Here is a 21,612-nt window from a genome sequence, read left to right as displayed (position 1 = left end):
GCCCCTCTCCATATGGACTAGTTCCAGGCTCTGGGGACCTCCACGGCCTTTACACTTTCACGGCCGGCCTTTAACCAGGCCTTTCGCCTGGTCCTCAAGTCCTCTAATTAATGTGAACCCAAATTAAGATGCTGACCCGGACACAGCCTGCAGCAGCCGCTGGAGACCTGGAGATTGGGGGGGGTGGAGGGTGTTTAGTAAGCGTGCTGTGGATTTGCTTCAACTCAAGCTAGTGGCTGTTTCTGTTGCCAAAGCTTATTAAATGTGGCTCTCTCGGGACAGAAGTTCAAATATGAATATAACATATAGCAAATGTTTTGGATTAATGAGAACAGATTCGCTCTCTTTTACAATGCAAGTTAGAATGTGAAACGTTGTTCCTTTTGCTTGGAATTTATATATACAAACTGACATTTTAGGAAGTTGAACATTAAATGTGACATTAGGTCTTGAATCCCAAGAAATAGAATCGGTGTGCAGATTAAGGCTGGATATGTATGTCATGTGTGTGACATTTTCAAGACAAAAGCATAACTCGTTACAGTCACACTTAATTTTAAATTCCATTCATCCTGCCAAGAAAAACCTTCCTACAGCAAGAAGGGATGATTTCCCAATGATTTGCTAATATTATAGGAAGAGGTGAAGATTTGACAGGTGTTACCAGCTAACCTGCTGCTAGAGTACAGCATCTGCAAAAGACATCAAACATTTAAAGGCTTGACACTTCTTAAATACTCTGGGTCTGGGATACAGTCCCATTCTCTATGAAATAATATAGGAAGTTATCAAACTTCACTTCAGCCAAACTTCTTTTCAACTTGTCAGCAGCTTTTGAATTAAAAATGGTAAAAGTCACTTTTTCACTGTGGAGATTCAGCCAACTTATCTGACAGACTCACGGTTCTCAGTTGCATCATTCTGCTGAGATTTATACAGAGCTTTCTAAAAAGAAATGAAACTTTACAACAGAGGTAAAATATTGTGATTTTACAAGGATTATGTGTAGTTACTGTGACAACAAAGTTAACAAAATTTAACAGACTGTAATACTGTTATACTGCATTCAAATATTTGATTTTCTTCTTTAGCTGGAAGAAATAATGTTTCTCACACAGAATTTGCATGGATTATATCATTACATTAATATGCAGGGTTGGTGTCTCAGAAAGGATGAGGATAATTCAGGAATCAGCTGGACTGACTTACTACGGTCACCTTACTACAGGTCACATATGTCGATATACAGAACAAGAATTAAACTCCCACCATAAAAACAAAGAAATGTAAAGATTTCACATTAGAATGTAGTGATTTCAAAGTCCATAAGCAATCAACTCTCTCCATTATGTGTTAGTTATACTAAGATTTGAAGCTTTGCCTAAGTCCTTAATGAATTCATAGTGGTCACAGACCAGTGATTTAGTGGGCTTCTTGTGGGCTAGACTTTTCTCATCCAAGCCACCATCTTCTCATAAATCTCCTGAGTTCAGGAGCTTGACTATGGCATGATTCTTTGGGTGATTTAGGGGTTTCACACTGAGCACAGTTCACTTATTTATTTCATGAGCATATGACACAAGCCAGACTCTCAGTGAAAATAAAGCACATGACTACTAACAGGAAACATAAAGACATCAGAACATGAGCAATGTAGGGAATTCCAAGTGCGATTTAAAGGGCTATCCATTTCATGACGAATGTAAGCACAATAAATACGAACTGATTTTGTTGTATTTATTCACACATGTATTCATTTATTTATTTGTTTATCTGTATTTTTTTAGAATAGTAAAAGGGTCAGTAAATGATTTGAACTTCAAACCAAATCTTCAAGGTTTTCTTGTGTGAATCAGAGAACATTCTTACCACCGCTGCCCCTGCCTTGGAGAGCACTGTTTGCTTGTTAGAATTGGTGGTAATGAAAAGTTAATCAAGTGAGATAATTGAATGCTGTTGAGAGGTGGAGAGGCGGAGGGAAGGTACATGTGCACCAGTCTTCATTACTTCGCAAGGGCGGTACTGTCTATTAACAACCGCATCTCACCCAAATATGAAGGGCAATTTGTATCACTACGAAAACATGAAAATGATTTAATAGGTTTTCTCACGATGATGTACTTGTTTATCTGCTTTTAAGCAAACTAACGTATGGAAACAGGACAGCTAGCTAGTATGCATCACTGATTTAAAAGCTGCTAAAGGACACGTTCATTAGGCACTGGTTGTATATGGGTGTTGCTCTCCAATGAATCATAGTATTCTGATGTCACTCTAATGTTGTAATAGATGTTTTTTTCCATTAGTGGAGGTAGATGTGAATTAGTGTAAAAAGGTACCTGGTGGGTCTAATGAATGCCCACTCATATATTGTGATGATAATATTTTTTTTTTTTCTTTTAGCTACAGTAAGTAGTCGTATGCTTAAAAAATGAGATAAAGTCATGAATCGAGGGATATTTTGTTTTACAAAATGTAAATGCAATAAATACAACTGCAGACATGTTGACACCCAATAACGTGTTCAGTAAACAAGCATATTCCAAACGGCATAACTTTTTCCATCTGGATTAACCACGAGATGAAATGAAATTTTAAATTGTGCAGCTAGATAACTGCATATATTAGAAACTATTAAATTGTAAATGGTGCAGCTAGATAACATATTGAATCCCTCCAGTATGTAGTGCTGGAGAGGGTTTGAGGTGCAGGGCAAAGCCATTTGGTAGGAGGTGCAGTCTCAACACTTCAAGACAGTTTCAACAAGCTTGATGTTGAGGGTCTCTGTCGTCTGTAATACATATTCCCTCTCCAGACCTCTCCAACTGTTCAGCATGTGTGGGAGTGGTGAAAACAGATTGGGTACGCTGTGAGTAAACCAGGTGGCATACTGGAAAATAGTTTAACATTCTCACTTTAAAAGAACCTTACTGGTCTCCTTCATAGCACCCATGATTAAAATGAGACACACTAGAGTTTGCTGAAGGTGAACTAGAATTACTTTCTTTGATTTCCATACGGGTTCAATTTTGCAGAATGTCGTCCTGGGATTCATTACTGCAAAAACTGCAAAAACCTACAGCTTCCCTGAGATGACCCCAATTCCTCCAATCAGAGTGCGTATTTTGAAGGTGTGTGCGGGCACGCGTGTGGTGAGAAACGTATGCCGTATGCATCAGACCAAACTGCACCGTGGTGCTGACTTACTCATTCAATTATCGCACTTCGTTAAATCCAGACCGACACTTACGTCACTGCGCGCTCGAGGCACCAGAACAAGCACGGGCCACTAGCAAACTCCACAGCGCACAGTAACATCTCAAGCAGCTTCAAAGCACAGTGTAATAAGAACCCCATTTGCCCTTCCCAAGAAGTTCTACAACACTTAATGAAAGGTCACGGCTTCCCAGTGGGCTGTGTGCGAAGGTGAAAGACGGCAGTGTCTGACAACTTCTGCAAGACCGGCATCAAAAGCACAGAAAAACAAACGTCTTCAAAAATGGGGACGTTCAAGCCAAGACTGGGGGAGACGTGGACAGAAGGAACAAACAGAAAGAGGATTTACTGCCTCTGACCATTCCTTGCTTAATTAGCTGCATCTAAAAACAAACAAACAGAGGAGGGGAACAATGACTGTATCGTTGCTTAATGTTTCTTAACACTCTAGGAAAACTTTGGTTGATTTATTACTGTAGGCTATAAGCACCACTTACTTCATTTCCCATCTGGACCTAGCACAAACTTTATCGTTCTCTCTCTCTCTCTCTGTCTGCTGGCCTGGATCAATTGCTCAGTGCACTAGGAGATTATTGGTCATTTTGTAGTAAAAGATGTTTGGAGGTGAGGTTTGGCTTCAGGGGGTATTACTGTAAGTGGGTGTTTGGCTTATAAAACAAGAGATACAACACTGCAAAATCACAAAGTGAGAGTGAGTCGTGTTTTCAGTCAACAGACTTCTGTTGACTGAAAACACGACTCACTCTCACTTTGTGATTTTGCAAAAGCCAGTTAAATTTCACCCAACAGTCTTCACAATAAGGAATCACAATAAATTAGGAAAAAATAGCTCATGAGCCCGAGTATGCAACAATATGTTTCTCTCATGGCCAGACCAAAATTCATCCTCACGCAATAATCTTCTCTGTTTCACATGGGTCACTGGCTTCTTTCCAAGGAGACTTTAGATCACAGGGTGGTTCATGTCCCACCCCTGAATGAAGCCACAACCCCCCAGGACACCAAAGGTCACCGCACCGGCCAGCCCGAGGTCGGCGGCCATAGATAACGGGCATACATCCAAAGTGGCCCGCTGAGTCGGCATTAACACACCACAAAGGGCAGGTGGCTTCACGTGCTTAGACGATGGTGAACCACGGTGGGCTGTGTCCAACACGGCTCCCGCGGCACTCAGCCCGCTAGGCCGTCGAGCTGCTCAGTGGCCGTGAGCGCAACCTCGGCTACCCGTGTAGCGATAAGCCGCGTGCATGCGCCTAGCGGTACGAAAACAAACCGGTAACGACATAACGAGAGTTCGAACAGTTGGCCGAAGTGGCAGGAAAGGGGAGGGGCCAGCATGATCGGTGGGGCGGAGCTTACCTCTACAGTGCACTCCTTCATCAAAGCCATCTTTGCAGTCCTTGGCCCCGTTGCAGAGTTTGTTGAAGTGAATGCACTTCCTGGTTCCCGTGCACTGGATGTGATTTAGAGGGCATCTGACCGTCACGTCTGCAGCACCTGGTGAAGAGGTAATAAAAGCCCTGAGCAAAACCAAAGCTTATGAGCCCATGTCACATTAAAATTGGGCCATGTTTTATAGTACATTTTATAGTTGTCCATGAAGTTAAAAAAAGAACAAACAAAATAAAATAAAACAAACAACTTCCTGTCAAAAGGGTTGTCACACTACACACAATGTCCATATTTGGATTTTGAAATACGATCATTCTACATTCCTGTGGGAATAAATAAAGCCGCACAGCTGGACAATTACAGATGTTTTTTTCTGAAAATATCAGCGTTATAGTATTTCAGCAACTAAGTCATTGAAGTGCACTCTGTCAGTACTCCCTCCCGTCTGTGATGCTGTTCTTTGAGGTGTAATGGGAATGGTTTTCTTATTTACAGACGTGTCCATTCTCTTTCTCATCCAGATATGTCTTCATTTTACATGGCAGACATTTTACATTTTGCATTATCTACGGTGGAAGGGTTGGAGTGACCACCTTTGGCGAGCATTGATTCTCAGAACACGAGTCTTTAACATTTTCAATCCATAATAACTTTTTTGGAACATTACAACTTTTATGATTGCATTACATTTAGGATGACAAATCCAAACGTTAAATAAAAAATTTCACTGTACTCAAATTCTTTTTTAGTTACCCAGAGTTAAAGCAAACCGCGTATTCATACGCCATATGATCAGATGAATATACAACTTGTAAAAAAAAATGTGAATCAGACACTTACTGATATAAAAATACATAACACATAGTATATATGCTGATCTGTAAACTACATTTGTGCATTTACATAAATAAACAGAAAATATGTTTACTTGTTCATATAACGGGTTTGAAAAGCACTTGTGGTTGTAGGAACGTGTAAGAAATGGATGCACAATGAAAAGAGGTCAGCTGGCTCCTTCCTATGAAGCAGTTAGTCACGTAGGAGCTCCTGTGACCCAACCTGTCATGCTCAAGGTTAAAATGCAACTTGTATCGACCTATATTCCAGCATACCTGAAAATGCACCAACGTCAACTTACAGTAAGTAATGTGCAAATAGTCTGACCTCTGTGTTATTCACATAACTGGGAGGCTGTGCAGAGCGAATGGTCATGGTGTTTAGTCTACACTTCTGTGGTGTTTAGCCCATGTAGCCGTGGTGTTTAGTCCACGCTTCTGTGGTGTTTAGCCCACGTAACCATGGTGTTTAGCCCACACATCTGTAGTGTTCAGCCCACGCATCTGTGGTGTTTAGCTCACGCATCCATGGTGTTTAGCCCACGCATCAGTGGTGTTTAGCCCACGCAGCTGTGGTGTACACACCATGCAGCTGTGGTATTCACCCCATGCAGCTGTGGTGTTTAGTTTCACGCATTTGTTGAATTTAGTCCACACATCCATGGTGTTTAGTCCACGCATTTGTGGTGTTTAGTCCACACATCCATGGTGTTTAGTCCACACATCTGTGGTGTTTAGTCCACACATCTGTGGTGTTTAACCTACACATCCGTGGCATTCCTGCCACTGTCCTTAGTGTCCTATGTCTAGCAATCAGATGACTGCACTATGCGCTATGAGAAACATTGGTGCATTAGGCTATAAATTTGTGTCGATTAATACTGGCAGGCCAAGTTCATTTTTTAGCTTTGTGCAAACACAAGAGACATTCAGAAGCTATGAGGATATGTTGGTGAGCATGGGGAGATGAAAAGAGAGAGAGAGAGAGAGAGAGAGAGAGAGAGAGAGAGAGAGAGAGAGACCAGTTCTGGTGATCTCCTCACTGATACTCTGGCACCCAGCAGCTGTTTAAGGATTCATAAGGCACGTAGGTGACCCTCATCTGCAGAGCAGCCACGCAAGCACATAAAACACGTCTAAGCGAAACATCGGCTTCCATCTCACGCGCAGCGCACGTGTCACACCGCACCTTAACTACACCGCTATCAATTACCATAACTGCAACACAGCCACTTAGCGTGAGATTTATGGGCCACGTGACGGGGCCTCTTACAAATCTCCCGAGTCTCTGCCACATCAAAGCCCTGAACCTGGGCCAAGGAAGACGTCCAGAGTAGCTGGTGAATCATTCCACCATGTTCATTTATGCTTCGCGAGATAAAAAGATGCTACAATTAAGCTAATCAAACGAAGGTAGTCTTCCCGGTTCTGCTTGCCTATCGCCACGGTAACATGAAATATGAGTTCCCCCCCCCTCCCACCGTTTTCATCAAGTAACTTTTCGCTAAGCCCTAAGGATGTGCCGTATTAAGGAAAGTCAAGCATAAGTGACCTCTACTCTAGCTGCCTATATTTCAAGCCTGAGAACAATGGCAGTGTAATCAACCTTACAGGCGTGTGCATCATAGCTAGTCTATAGGGAGTAGGGCAGGAAGATACAGTAATGGCTTTTTTATTAGAATGTTATTTGTTTCAAACCATATCCCTTTTGGTACACAAAAGGTTATGAGGTATTTAAGGATACAAAAGGCATATACTAATAACCCTGCCAATTTTCAATTACGAATTGTATACACAGCTCAGATGCATTCTATTTAATTATGCATTCAAGCAAGAATTTCCCTTTACTCATGAATAAAAATAGCATGAGGTCCATGCCATAAACTCCTGTATCGAGCATGCACCTCAAAGTTAAGACACTGGAGTGAGTATCTGCGACAAATGGTGATTATCTTAATTAAACGGCATTGTCGATTACAGAATCATTTCCAGTTGCAAACTGATTGAGGACTAATCTAATCAGTTGAGAGGAAAGATGAATATTCAGCAGTGGAAGATGCACCAGGCATAATAACAGATGGTGTCTTTGCAGCTGAAGGATGATGGGAAATCGTTTCTTACACCAAAATATCCATCATGATACAGGTCATGTTGAAATATCACCCTACCCATAAAAGGAAGAGGAAATAGAATCTGTAAAAATGCATGCAAATCTACGCAAACCTCTCATATCAAGCTTAATAATGAATATATTTATGTATATATAATACTAGAATAATGTAGGGAATTTTATGTAATAGTCAAAAAAGGTATTGGAGTGATTAAATAAATTGCCCAATAGCAGGAGACCTAACCCCCCCTTTTCTACTGTGAGGATCTGATGATTGAAACAGCTCAGAGGAACATTCATAAGCTGACATGTTAAAGAATTTTTGGATGGCTTGCACAGAAACAGGGATGACGGCTTTAACACACACAGCTTTTTGTATGTCTCCATTTGAGACTTCACAAAAACTCCCCTCACTTGCTATAATTCTTGCACTATGGATAGACATAAGGCTGTCATGGCAACATTTTAAACTTGCTGCTTGGCTATATCCGGAAAAGTAAATGTTAAGAGGATTATTGCCTCATCGATAGAACCTAACTGCAACAGTTGCTGAATTTTCAGTTGCAGATCGGAGGACAAGTCTACGTGAGCGTTTAAACTGCTGGCAGTGACACAAGGTCAGCAAAACGATTTCAAAACCCCAACATGTCAGGTACAGGTAATCACTCCCCCAGACCTTCCAAATGAGCACATTATCCCTCCTGTATTTCAGTGGAAGGCCTCCTGGTTGAGATGCCTGCTGTCATGCGTTATTTTAACATGGCCTTCTGAAACAAATGCAAAAAAACGAGACTCAATTAGACACTATGAGAAACGAAGCTCCTCATACAAGGGTCTCAGGAAATCAAATGTTTCACCAGGAACAATGCAGCATACAGACGAGTCCTCTGTTTCTGCCCAACACAAAGCGGCCCGATGACAAATTCAGAACGGGTTCTCCTGTTCAGAAACGTAAGACAATGGCTGCAATACCATTGTCAGTTTATTTCTGCCAAAATAAATCTGAAATCTCTTTCCTGCTCACCGCATATTACTTTTAATTAAAAAGCCATAGTGATATTTACCCTCGTTTCTCCATGTGAATGAGAAGAAATCAGGCGGGACTAGCTAATCCATCTATTTAATGTGCACCGAAAGCCTTCTGGCTGAAATCTTAGCTGCTATGTTAATTATGATTATCACTTTAATCAGGGCCATGCGGGGATGTATGTGAAATAATGAAATAAAGATAAATAATTGAGAATCAATCGGTTGGGAGCTTGATGAAAAACACTTTTTGGGCCACTTCCGTGTGTTGCTATGTAAGTGGCATACGCAGTTTAAATATTTTTGAGGCAGGGAGTTTTAACAAATATTTTTAAGGCATTATAATTGAATTCCTTCTTTGCAATTCCACTCTTTCATTATCTCAGATTAACCAATGCTGGTGACATGATTGTTTTAACTTACTGTTTGAAATTATGTATTATTTCAAACTTTGTGTGAGTGCGTGTGTGTGTGTGTGTGTGTGTGTGTGTGTGTGTGTATGTGTGTGTGTGTGTGTGTGTGTGTGTCAGTCTATCAAGGGCAAAAGCAAGCTCACACTATGGAACCCTTCACTAAGAGACTGATCATACGTACACTTGACCTCTTGAGCAATAAGAGTGAATTTGCTTTGTTCCTTGGTTAACAAACATGCAGTGGTACTGCTGCATTTGATTTAAATAGACAAGGGCTGCCTTCTTCCTGAACTCTAATTGCTCTGGTAATTCAGAGTCCCTGCAGTCCGACCCAGCTTTTCTCCACAGAACCTTCTTCTTCTTCTTCTCATTCTGCTGCTTTTTGTTTGCTCTTTTAGCTTTGGGTCTCCTGTTGATGCTGTTGGTCATAAAGCAATCTTCCAAGGTGGCCCAGGTGTGCTAACCATGTGGCTTTGCTCAATAACCTTGGAGGGAAAAAAAGGCTCATCACTCCATATATTCCTTTCTGTGTGGATTCTCTATGTTATTTGCATGAGGACAGGTCTGTTGGTGTTCTGTCTGAGGGCAGCAGGCATGCTCTAAAAGGCAGTGGCATTCACACTGATGTCCATGTGGGTTCGTCTTCAAATGTCAAAGAGATTAGCCACAGGCCTCACCGTCCACATACGTCAACTCCTTCGGTCAGTGCCACATAGGGGTAGACCCATGAATTTCTTCCTTATCTCCACACTGCTCAACAGAAGTCTAATGAGGATGCTTCTATTGAATGGGTACTAATACACGGTGAACACAAAGTAGATTTGAATGGGAGATAACCTAAACAAAGGCAATGAAATCTGATGGGGCTTTAATTAATGACTAACCAAGTGTCTAACTACAATCGTAAGGCCGAGACACTAGCTCAACGCAATTTTGTGTTCACAGAAATTAGATCAGTGCTGTGAAAACATACCAAAACACTGAACTGTACACCATCTCCAAGATACAGGAGTAGTCAAAGCATGTGAGAGAAAATAAACATGATACTAAGTATGAACACTAACCATATTCCTGTAAACACAAAGGTTCTGTCCCATTGTCCAAGCACACGTCTGGCATTTGCCCACTCACACAATAACATGTGCCGAGTCTGTTGTTCCTCTGCTTGCACTGACCACGTATTCCCCGTAAATCATAGATGGAATTTAATTAAACCCATTCATCATCACCAAGTAATGTAATCAACGTCCAGTGAAATGGAGCCATCACTTCCTCCAACCGGCTACGCCTTGCAAACCACCGAATCTCAATACATCACATTCGAAACTACTCACTGTTCAATAAAGTGTCCATACATCATGGCCAAAGCCCTGAAGGGGAATCAGCACCTTCACAGAGCCATGCATTTTTAAACACTGGGCACCAGCTAGTCACAATGCTCCTTATATACATTCTCATGGGTTTGTGTTCAGACCCATGGCAAAGCTGATAGAATTTCAATATTTCCAACTGTTCTGGTATTGTCTGATATTATGTACACATTGTGTATGGGCTCTATTCCAAGGGGGGCACCTTTGCATTAATGTCAGTCACATAAATAATGCATGGCTTCTTTGGAGCAGGAGAGTGAGAGCCAAAACTGACTTTTTTGCAAACGATTATTCGCAAAAAAGATTGCATTCTTCTACAGCATAGTTTTCAAGTCTGCCAGTCCATTACCATGGGAATAATACTTGGCCTGTGCCCACCCCAGCACAATTACACAGGGACTCTTAGCCCACTTTGAAAGGAACCCAGGTGCACGGGTGCATACAGTAGGTGCATAGGTGCATGGGTTCTTCTTCATTTAGAACATTTCCATTAGTTTCTTAATTTCTGTCAAATATATCTTGCCTATGTTGTTTTGTATTGTACATTGAGTGCATTACCAAAATGATAACTTATGCAAATGATCTACACAAAACATCTAACAAAATGCTTAAAAATAATCACGCTTATACATTGAACCCTTAAAGAATAGAATTCTTAAAAGTGACAGTTATTCAAAATGATTTTAGCATTAGTAATTATGCAATTAGTCTAAATGTGTGAGTGACTGACCTAAAGCATGAAGTGTGGCCACAGCTGCCTCAGTGTTACTTAGCACTGCTAAATACCTGGAGTACTGTTTACTGATTCACCAAATGACCAATGAATTAATGAGCTGATAAATTTGTGCAGAGACAGGTCCATTAGGATAATGAAACCGTGCAGATGTTGGTAATTCTAAATGAACTATAAGGGAAATGTTCACAAGTGGGGTTTTAGCAGTAGCTCAGAGTGATGCTCAGAACTGACACATTATCGCAAAGCAAGCTATCGCTTGTCATCAACTTGGCAACAAGTGTATCCCAGTGGATACTGTACGTGTACCTGTATCTATACCTGCATCTGCACCTGGTGGCGTTTCTTCTCCCCAACATCAATGCTGCACATTTACTCAAAGCGTGGTGTACCAACACACTACCAACACTGTACCAACAGGTTGGGGTTAATGTAAGCATTAGTAGGTTGAAGTCACCTGATGTTGCCAAGATCGTAAACCAACCAGATTTTGAAATCTGCTCTTTGGTGAGGGCTTCCAGTGGCAAGATGGCGACTTCTCCCTAACAAAAGCATTAGGCTCGACTCACTCCACTAGCTTCACAAACTGAAGAGTTTGGATGGTATTTGCAGGCTATTTGGGCATTTCTGGTAGCTCAACGTGTTGAGCTGCATTCTCCCAATTAGAAACGAAGGGGCATGAACTTCGGAGGTTCTAATCCCATGTCCACTTCTTTGGGCAGTCATGGTCCTGTGGTAGGGAACTGGTCTTGTGACCGGAGGGTCGTGGGTTTGATTCCCAGGCCTGAGACCATGACTGAGGTGCTCTTGAGCAAGGCACCTATCCCCAACTGCTCCCCGGGTGCCGGGCTAGGGCTGCCTCCCTGCTCTGGGCATGTGTGCACCACAGTCCCCTAGTAATCACTAGTGTGTGTTTGTGTGTGTGTTCTAATTGCACAGATGGGTAAATGTGGAGGACAAATTTCGATTGCAGTGGAAAAAACTCACAATTGACAAACATGGCACATTTCATTTCATTTAGACATGATCAAGACAAACTGCAGTTCCAGAAGCTGAGCATCGCATCGAGGATGAAAGGTGATTTAAGGGAACATGACGTGGTTGTTGGTGCTAGATGGGTTGGTCAGAGTATTTCAGAAACCACTGAACTACTGTGATTTTCACACACAACCATTTCTAGAGTTTTACGAGGAATAATCCACAAAAGATCAAATATCCAGTGAGCAGCAGTTCTCAGGGTGAAAACGCCTTGTTGATACCAGAGGTCAGACGAGAATGGGCAGACTGGGCTGATAGAAAAGCAAGAGCAACTCGAATAACCACTTACAGCCGAGGTATGCAGAAGAGCATCTCCGAACACACAAAAACACAGAACTTTGAAGTACCCCGGCTACAGCAGCAGAAGACCACACCAGGTACCACTCCTGTCTGATAGGAACAGCCAGCTGAAGACCACACCAGGTACCACTCCTGTCTGATAGGAACAGCCAGCTGAGGACCACACCAGGTACCACTCCTGTCTGATAGGAACAGCCAGCTGAAGACCACACCAGGTACCACTCCTGTCTGATAGGAACAGCCAGCTGAAGACCACACCAGGTACCACTCCTGTCTGATAGGAACAGCCAGCTGAAGACCACACCAGGTACCACTCCTGTCTGATAGGAACAGCCAGCTGAAGACCACACCAGGTTCCACTCCTGTCTGATAGGAACAGCCAGCAGAAGACCACACCAGGTACCACTCCTGTCTGATAGGAACAGCCAGCTGAAGACCACACCAGGTACCACTCCTGTCTGATAGGAACAGCCAGCTGAAGACCACACCAGGTACCACTCCTGTCTGATAGGAACAGCCAGCTGAAGACCACACCAGGTACCACTCCTGTCTGATAGGAACAACCAGCAGAAGACCACACCAGGTACCACTCCTGTCTGATAGGAACAGCCAGCTGAAGACCACACCAGGTACCACTCCTGTCTGATAGGAACAGCCAGCTGAAGACCACACCAGGTACCACTCCTGTCTGATAGGAACAGCCAGCTGAAGACCACACCAGGTACCACTCCTGTCTGATAGGAACAGCCAGCAGAAGACCACACCAGGTACCACTCCTGTCTGATAGGAACAGCCAGCTGAGGCTACAATTCGCATGGACTCACCAAAATTGGACAGAAAAACGTTGTTTGGTCTCCAATGAGTCTCGATTTATGCTATGACATTTAAATGGTTTGGCCAGAATTTCGTATAAACAACATGAAAGCATGGGTCCATTTTGACTTGTGTACTTGATTTGGTAGTGGTGTTATGTTGTGGGGGATATTTTCTTGGCACACTATGGCTGTTGCTAGCCATGCCCATCCCTAAGACAATGCCTACCTCCAGCAGTTGGATAATGTACCATGTCACAAAGCTCACAAGGAGCCCCACAGGGATGTGGTGGAACAGATGTGCAGCAGACATATCTGCAGCAGCTGTGCAATTTTACTATGCAAATATTGACCAACATCTCTGAAAACGGTTTCCAGCACCTTGCTTAATATGTCATAGGGTATTAGCATGGTGTACATAGTAAAGTAGCCAGTGAGTGTGTGTAGCATGCATGTATATATGTATAAACACACTATGCACACACTATGCAGACTGCATGGGCATGTCTAATGAACTCCAGCCCAGAACTCAAATGGCAGTTCATTTACACCCTTTACAATGGATGAGCTCTAAGAAGAGACTTCCAGCCATTCTGCTCTGCTGAATTTTGCTGTTAGCCACAGAGGTAAATATTGCACAATGCAAAATGGTCGTCCTTCAGCTCAGTAACAAGATGCTACGCTACATTACCTCCCAAACCTCTTTCCTTCAGGTGCCAATTCTCCCAGGAAATGGAAACATTTACTATCTATTTATTTTAATATAGGAGTGGCCAGCGGACAACGGCGACAGCAGAGTACACATCACATCGCCCCCGCTTCTGTGGGCTTTAAAAGGCTGACATCAGGGCTAATAATACCATCATCTGCAGTTCCTCTGATAGGGCCTTCCTCAAGTATGCTAACTAAAAGTTATTCACGTTTTAACTGAAATGTTCCGTCACCTTGTGTGGTTATAATGCTGAGAAAACAAAGGATATCACATCCCAGTCTGTATTGTACATGCTATATAGAGAAATATAGAAGGGTGTTTATTGCATTGCATTGCCGCTTGACATAAATCACCCCTGGGACTCCAGTGTTTAGGTAAGCTTAGCAATATTTAGTAGTTTAGCATCTCGTCCTGCAAACACCTCATGGCATTGTTTAGAGGCAAACATGAGGTTAAACACTGTCATTCTTGGCAGCAAAAAAAAAAAAACAGCTCCAAAATGAGCTGAGAAGTTTCCTCCTTATCGTGGAGAGCGTGGTGCGGTCTGGAGTGGACCAGGGCTTTCATCACACTTCGCCTTTCCCCATTAGAGCTAAGCAGTAAGCCCAGTAGTCCGGCTGCTCTCACAGGCCTGTGGGATGAGAGGCCAAGTCAGCCCCCCTGGCCATATGGCACTGGTCAGACTGGCCCTGGAGACCTGGGGTGAGCTGATTACATTTCGCTGTGGTGACAGAGCTCAGACATGCCATCGCTGAACTGACCAAATTTAAGAAAAGAAACTGAGGTAGCACACACACACACACACACACACACACACACGCACACGCACACGCACACGCACACACACACACACACACACACACACACACACACACACTGTGCCAAGCATAAGAGCTTCATGCATTTGAAGATCATAAATAATGCCACATAGCTGCCCACGGACCGTTACACCATCAAACTGCAATGATGTACTCCCCCATTATGAATTAATATACAAAGCAGGGGTTAGCAAGGATTTATGTACAATACCTTTACATGTGAGCAAATATTGTCTTGCATGAAATCCTTGAATATGAGATTATATGATACAACGCATGATAGAGCATGTGAACCATGTGCTCATGGACAAAACAAACATGGAAGCATAAGAGCAATATATGCATATAACGTGAGATGTATGAGCATAGTGGAGTAAATAAAAACTTTTATTTTGACATTATTTTCCTCCTGTGACAGGTCTCATGAGAGACTCTGGACTTTCAGTGGGTTTGGAAGTGGAGTCATCTGGTAAGTGAAATGCTGTGGGGTTCTGAAATAGAATTGGCTAAGTTAAAGCTCCAGTTTAGCTAAATAATATAGGATGCAGCTAAATTTGGATATAAATGAAGCCAAATTAGTTTTTTTCATGTTATGTGTTCTACTTTTTCCTTTGAATAATAATAATAAAATTAAATAATAATATTAAAATCAAAAGGACAGAAATGTCTTACATTATAAAAGATCATAATTATTTGCATACAAGTAAGGAAGTTATAAATGTTTAAGACAGGAACATAGGAACAAAACTAAGTTTAAAAATTAATTAGACGGAAACAGGCTTTATTATCATTAATCAGAGCTTTGCCTACAACATTTGTTTTTACTCTTGGGGAGTTGCAGCACTCTTGCAAAAGAGAAAATTAGACGCCATTTTCTAAGGAAAGACAAGTTTAATTCCATTTCCTATCAATACATAATCCATGATAATGAGCTACTCAAAATTCCCATGATAAATAAGTATGGCTTCCATTCAGAAGCACGGTAAATAAAATGGAGCCGGCATGATTAATCTAAATGATAATGGAATATCAGAGGAGGGAAGAGCTGGCCCACTGTGCCAAGGATATGGAATAAATTAACGCTTGCAGAAAAGTCCAACACCAACATAAAGTAATTGGGTGGAGACATATCACACACACTTATCAATCTTTTCATGAATATGCTTAAAAGTTACAATAAGAAAGCTCTCATTTTATTAAAATGTCCTATTAAATATTTCTTTACCCCATTCAATCAAGTTACAATCTTCATGGTTTTGTTATATATATGTTATTTTTGTCATTGCAGTAATGGTATTTTTTATAACATGCATTTATGGATATGGTGTTTGTGTTGATATAGCCATGTTTAGTGATGGATGAATTACTTACATCTATCCAGGGCCTCGTCAGAACCATCTGGACAGTCCGGCTCTCCGTCACAGAGCCAGCCGTCAGAGACACAGGTCAGATGGTCAGCACACAGAAATTCCCCCAGATCACACAGAACTGGCTCTGATGTAAACCAAAGAATGGACAGAAGAGATGGCACATGAAATGGATGAATGGTCCGTGGTTAATCTGAAAGTATATATATGGTCACATGGTGCAATGCTGCGTTCAGTCAAACTGTTGAAATGACTACTAGCATGTTTTATATATTATTAAACAGTTATAATACTGCTTAGAAAAAAAATGAATTCATTTATGGCATAGGAATGAACAGGTAACCCTGCAATGGACAATAATGGTAGCAGAGAGAGACCAGCATGAATGCACATCTTATATCAAAGGTTCCTTTTTTACCTTTCTAATTTCTTTTCGTTCAGTTTTACAACAACCTTGTAATACTATCCAATGTTGAAGGCACCGCCTGTCCATTTTACAAAAGCCCCAATCTGACAGCATGTTGACACCTCTTTTCCAGCAGTTGTCAGAGCCATTAAAAGATCACCAAAGATAGTGCCTTGTATCGCACCATAAGATTTGACTGCAGTCTGTTTCCACACAAAAAAGGGTCTTCATGCATCCTCGGGGGTCTGCGCAGTTCTCTCCTTTAAGGACTCACTTTTCAAGTCATACTCTTCAACGTCCAGCTGGCCGCCTTGAGGTGTAGTTCTACTTTTGAATACAGAAATAACTTAAGGGCTCTGGGGTATAATGTATGTGGTGTGTCATATGTAGTAAAATGCACTCCCACGCCAACAAATGCACACACACACACACACACACACACACACACACACACACACACACACACACACACACACACACACACACACACACACACACACACACACACACACACACACACACACACACCTCCGGACACTTGGTAGTGGGAGTAAGAGCTAGCTTGATTGTAACTGGATTCCTGGTGGTAATTGTGCACATCACTTCTTTCTCCTCAAGTGCCCTGCAGCGTATTCACAATCAAGCCTTGAAAAGGTCAAACGGCTTCATCTGCTCGCCACACACAGAGCTTTTATGTGTTTGCTGTCCTGTTTTAAACTCTCTGTAACAAAATCAGTTGTTTGCATAGCCTTCGTTTCTTTACAGTACAATCATTTGTAAAGCAGCCTGTGGTGTACAATGGACAAATATAAAAGGACAGAATAGGGTCTCACTAAAATTAACACATTAATGAAGGTCAATTATGGTGGATAATTAAACTGGCCTGTCTTTAGAAGCTCACCTTTCAATTTTAAATACAGGGAAAATTAATAGGTATCTTCCTAGTATGTATATTTTTGTAGAGTGAAGGACTAAGGTTGTGACTTAGACATATGCACAGACAATATGCACTCTTGGTACATAAATTACCATAAATTAGAACATTTAGCAAATTACAAGTGTTTTTTTCACCTAGGTTAACTGGCACCAGCTGAAAAGCTTTGCAAATATTGTCTCAAGGAGTTATGTGGGCATTCATAACCTGCAAGTGAGATTAGTTCTGTTAACAGGTGTTAAAGTGTTCAATGGCTGGGATGTTGCAGAATTGATTCCTTCTCTGTGGAGTCAGAATGGCCCCTGAATCTCAGCTGCTAATCTGTGTTGAATCAATTCAATAGCAGTTTCACATCAGTCAAAAAGCAATTACACAGAATATGATGATAGCTGGCTACTGTCCCTCAGCCCATATCCCAAAGAACAACAGCTTGTGCTCCAAATGTCAATTTAATCACAACAGTGGCCATAAAGAAGGCATGTTTACATTATCTGATCTGCTATTATCAAAACAACTTTGGGAGTTGATTTTCCATGTATTGACAACCGCTTTACTCGCCAAGAAGGAGAGGCACCAAACTACCGCCTCCATCCACCGCTGCGAATAGTGCCGGAATTCAAAACAAATAGCAAAGGACAGATGGAGCGTGGCTGATGCAGGCCTCTGAAGTGGATGCAACATCTCTGTCTTACTGAATCAGCCCTAGAGGCATCTCTACCTTCGCAGCTGAATTGATTACCATTTGAAACAGACCAGTCTTGGCTTTGGATGCATTCCTTTTAGCTCTTGGTTGAAGGCGTGCGGTGTACAACCTCTGGCCCCTTGACCAGTGACCATCCACTGATGTGCCCCTGTCTTCGTGCCGAGTTGCTTTAAAAGAGAGGAGTCTAATTTGCAATATCATCCTGACCCATGATATTGCTCTAAACCTCTGGTCAAATCTAGAAAGCCTCACTTCTTCACTCAAGTGTTGGAAGCTTCCATGGTAATGGTGTCCCTACAGACCGCTCTCTGTACATTTAAAGGAAAAGGGTCGGGGAAGAAAACGTGTTGCAGTCGGCTGCCTACGGAGAGTCCAATGTTGCTTCTCTTGCTTTCAAAGGCAAACGCAGCATCTGCATGTGAAAGGATCAAGTGATACAATGCACGGCTAAACATTTTGGCCATTTCATGATAATTTCGAGTAAACGTGAGGGAAGGAAAGATAAAAAATAACAGCGCTGAAAAATGGCAGTAGTCTTTAGTGAAGCAAAAGTAAGCCCATTACCATAACAGTGGGGAATGTTCAGCCGGGCCTGGACGGCCATGCTATTATGAGCTTCATTCTTGACACCCAACTGCCTCAGCAGCCCGAGCACATTGGCTCATTAAAGTCTCCCAGCCTTTGTAATGTCACCAGCTTTCAGCGCGTAAACCTGTCACAAGGAGACAGAGGACAGGTGAGACGCCTTTCAAAACTCCAGGTGGAGGCTCAGACGACCGCGCTTCCACAGGCAAAGGAAGAACAAAGCGCCTGCCAATTTCTCCTCTGGTGAATCAGTCAGGAGGAGCAGGCGTCTCCTGCAAAGCCCACTCACCGTGGAGTTAACTCAGTTTTGCATAGCACGCTGCAACCTCATCCCGGCGTTCATTACGTGAACAGCATAGCACTACGTGCTCAGGTAGGATTTGCACCGCGATAAGAGAGACACACACAAACCATACGGCAGAGGTCAATATCTGCAACTGCAGTTGCATTAACAAGCCTGATTCATAGGTGCACGAGAATGACCTCAAATGCAAAGGGCAGCACATCTAATTCAGGGCTTGGACTATATGCTCAACTACTGTTAAGCCCTCTTCCTAAGTCTGCCTCTGTCTTGAGTCTCATTATCCCTCCAACTGTTCCCTGTCACTCAGCATTGCCTGTATCTATTCTGTACCTTAACAACATGCTACAGCTGTGTGTGTGTGTGTGTGTGATTTCCCCAGTAACAGAGGGGGACAACACCCTCCAGGTTCCGTCCATGTCGTCAGCTCAAGGTGGGCAGCTGTGCCATGGCAATCATTACAGGCAATTAAAACAGAACCCACAGAGGACAGAAACACGTCAGCACAGAGACGTACACCCCGAGAGCTACAACGCGACTTAGTGTGTCACATTCACATAACATTAGATGACTATTGATGTCTTCGCTGCAGCAAAACAACTGCACTGACTGAAGTTTCAGAAAGTTTGGCCCATATGGTTCACTTAGTGGCATTTCAGTAGTCATTTCAAAGGCGTTAAAACACAAAGCCATGTGCAAGATTTCTAGTCCATTAACACAAATCTGCACTACACTCTTGCAGTTTGGGAACACTTCCTGTGTTACTGGAGTTTTGCACAACCAGAATGATGAGTAGATGAGTAGAACTTATTTTCAGCCATCAGAAGAGAGGCCTACATGGTAAAACAGGCCTGCGGTCAAACACACACGCAGCATATGATCAGTTAGTCTTGATCCTTAATGCAACAATAATTCCAATCAATGATATCTAAAATGGTTTGTGAACCATGTAATTGTCACCACGACATACATCATGAGTGATTTTCAACCACCTCAATTTTGATCAGAAAACCAAGATCAATATTAATATTACCAGACACGTATTACATAAATGTTCTTGTAATGTCACCTGCCATATAACTCAATATAACTCCACCGAATGTTAGCATTCAAACCAAACAATTTGTTCCGGTCCATGTTATTTTAAATTCCAATTAATCTTCTTTTCCCCCCCAAAAGCACAAGAAAATATTCAACACAGACTGCGTTTCAGGCTCCAGTTAGCTCTAACGCGTGCTGTGCTGGAGGATTGGGGGGGGGGGGGGGGGGGGGGGGGAGTGGATAATGATGCTTGAAGGTGCCACGCATTTACAAATTCCACACAGCACCCCATCCAGGAAACACATCCTGTGCCAAAAGGCCTTTACCATGGCAACTTCGTGTCTGCCTGCATGCATTCTAACTGGGCAGGGGGAGACATCAATAGAAAAGTAAAACAGGACCTTCATTAGGCATTACCTGACCTTCGGTTTCCAAGGAGGTCATTTTTATTTTCCAAACAACAGCGGGGGCATGTCAACAAATTATCAAAGAGAACATGGACAGATTTTTAACAGCCATCTCTACAATAGCCTCCTACTCCTTGGCATAATCTACCTTGTAAACAATGAATTATTCATTGGGCAGATTTGAAATCTAGGGTCCTCAAAGCTATTTTGCCTTTCATGATTTTAGCCCATACTAGACAAGGCCTAATCTAACTCTCTGCACATTTAAAACTTGTTCAAAGCTTTAATATGTGACATGTCTATAAAAGGTATGGGTTAATAATAAGTTCAGGAGTAATACATATGCATACATGTCCACCCATCACTTTGGATATTTTAAAACCTACATATAGGCTTCGGTTCCATTTTAATAATTTACATTCTAGTTCCTTAATGAAGAATTTTGGTGACATGCACAAACTATGCTAATTTCTGAATATTCAAGGGTATTTAATAAGGACATCCCCCATGCTTCATTCACACAGCTAGGGGTTCATGGTTTCCCTCAAGTAATCCTTCCCAGTCCACAAGAGTAACAGGAACTGGTGCTGACAGACCCTTTATCGTTCCAGAAAGTAAACTGCCAGTCAAGACTCATTACAATATGACTATGGAATTTTGGGAACTTTCTGACATGCGCAATTTACTCTGAGTGCTCGGATTGAAAGGATCTTTTTGTCAAATATGAGGTGAGCAGTCGAATGTTGCTGTTACGGGTATTGAGAGAATCTTTATCCATTACAAAACTCTTTACTTTTAGAATGTAACAGTCAGTAAAGAGGGCTGACAGTACAACAGAAGAATGATCAGAATCACACAGCAGGTAGTCTGCTTTGCAAGAGTTTCCTCCGTTTGCCCATTTCATTAAATCAGATAAGTACTGTACAAGTAGCATACTCCTTGTAGGGCCTAAATCATTACATAATGTAGGAATAGTGGAAATGTAGCTGTCAAATATAAGATGAACTGCCATGTGCTACAAATAAAGACTCATGACCATGGTTGCTTCCATGATCAGAAAGAGCACAGTGG

The 21,612-nt window shown here is 42.1% G+C and overlaps 1 protein-coding gene across 7 annotated transcripts in view; it reads right to left on the bottom strand.

Annotated features, from left to right (window-relative positions):
- lrp1bb (low density lipoprotein receptor-related protein 1Bb) overlaps window positions 1-21,612 on the bottom strand; it is a 211,034-nt gene that overhangs the window by 130,555 nt on the left and 58,867 nt on the right. For 6 of the 7 annotated variants that reach the window (XR_013130308.1, XM_077001734.1, XM_077001727.1 and 3 more), the window contains exons 2-3: window positions 16,169-16,291; window positions 4,597-4,734 (exon numbers count right to left, since the gene is read on the bottom strand). Coding sequence is in view for 6 of the 7 variants with exons in the window: in XM_077001734.1 (XP_076857849.1) it covers window positions 4,597-4,734; window positions 16,169-16,291 (261 nt within the window). In the remaining variant the exon portion in view is untranslated. The remainder of the gene's footprint in view (window positions 1-4,596; window positions 4,735-16,168; window positions 16,292-21,612) is intronic. The other variant, XM_077001732.1, reaches the window with a different exon arrangement.

The sequence above is a fragment of the Brachyhypopomus gauderio genome, chromosome 4 (assembly GCF_052324685.1).
Source record: "Brachyhypopomus gauderio isolate BG-103 chromosome 4, BGAUD_0.2, whole genome shotgun sequence".
Lineage (NCBI taxonomy): Eukaryota > Metazoa > Chordata > Actinopteri > Gymnotiformes > Hypopomidae > Brachyhypopomus > Brachyhypopomus gauderio.
Note: the sequence above shows the minus strand (reverse complement) of the source record. Positions and strands in the feature narration are given on the sequence as shown.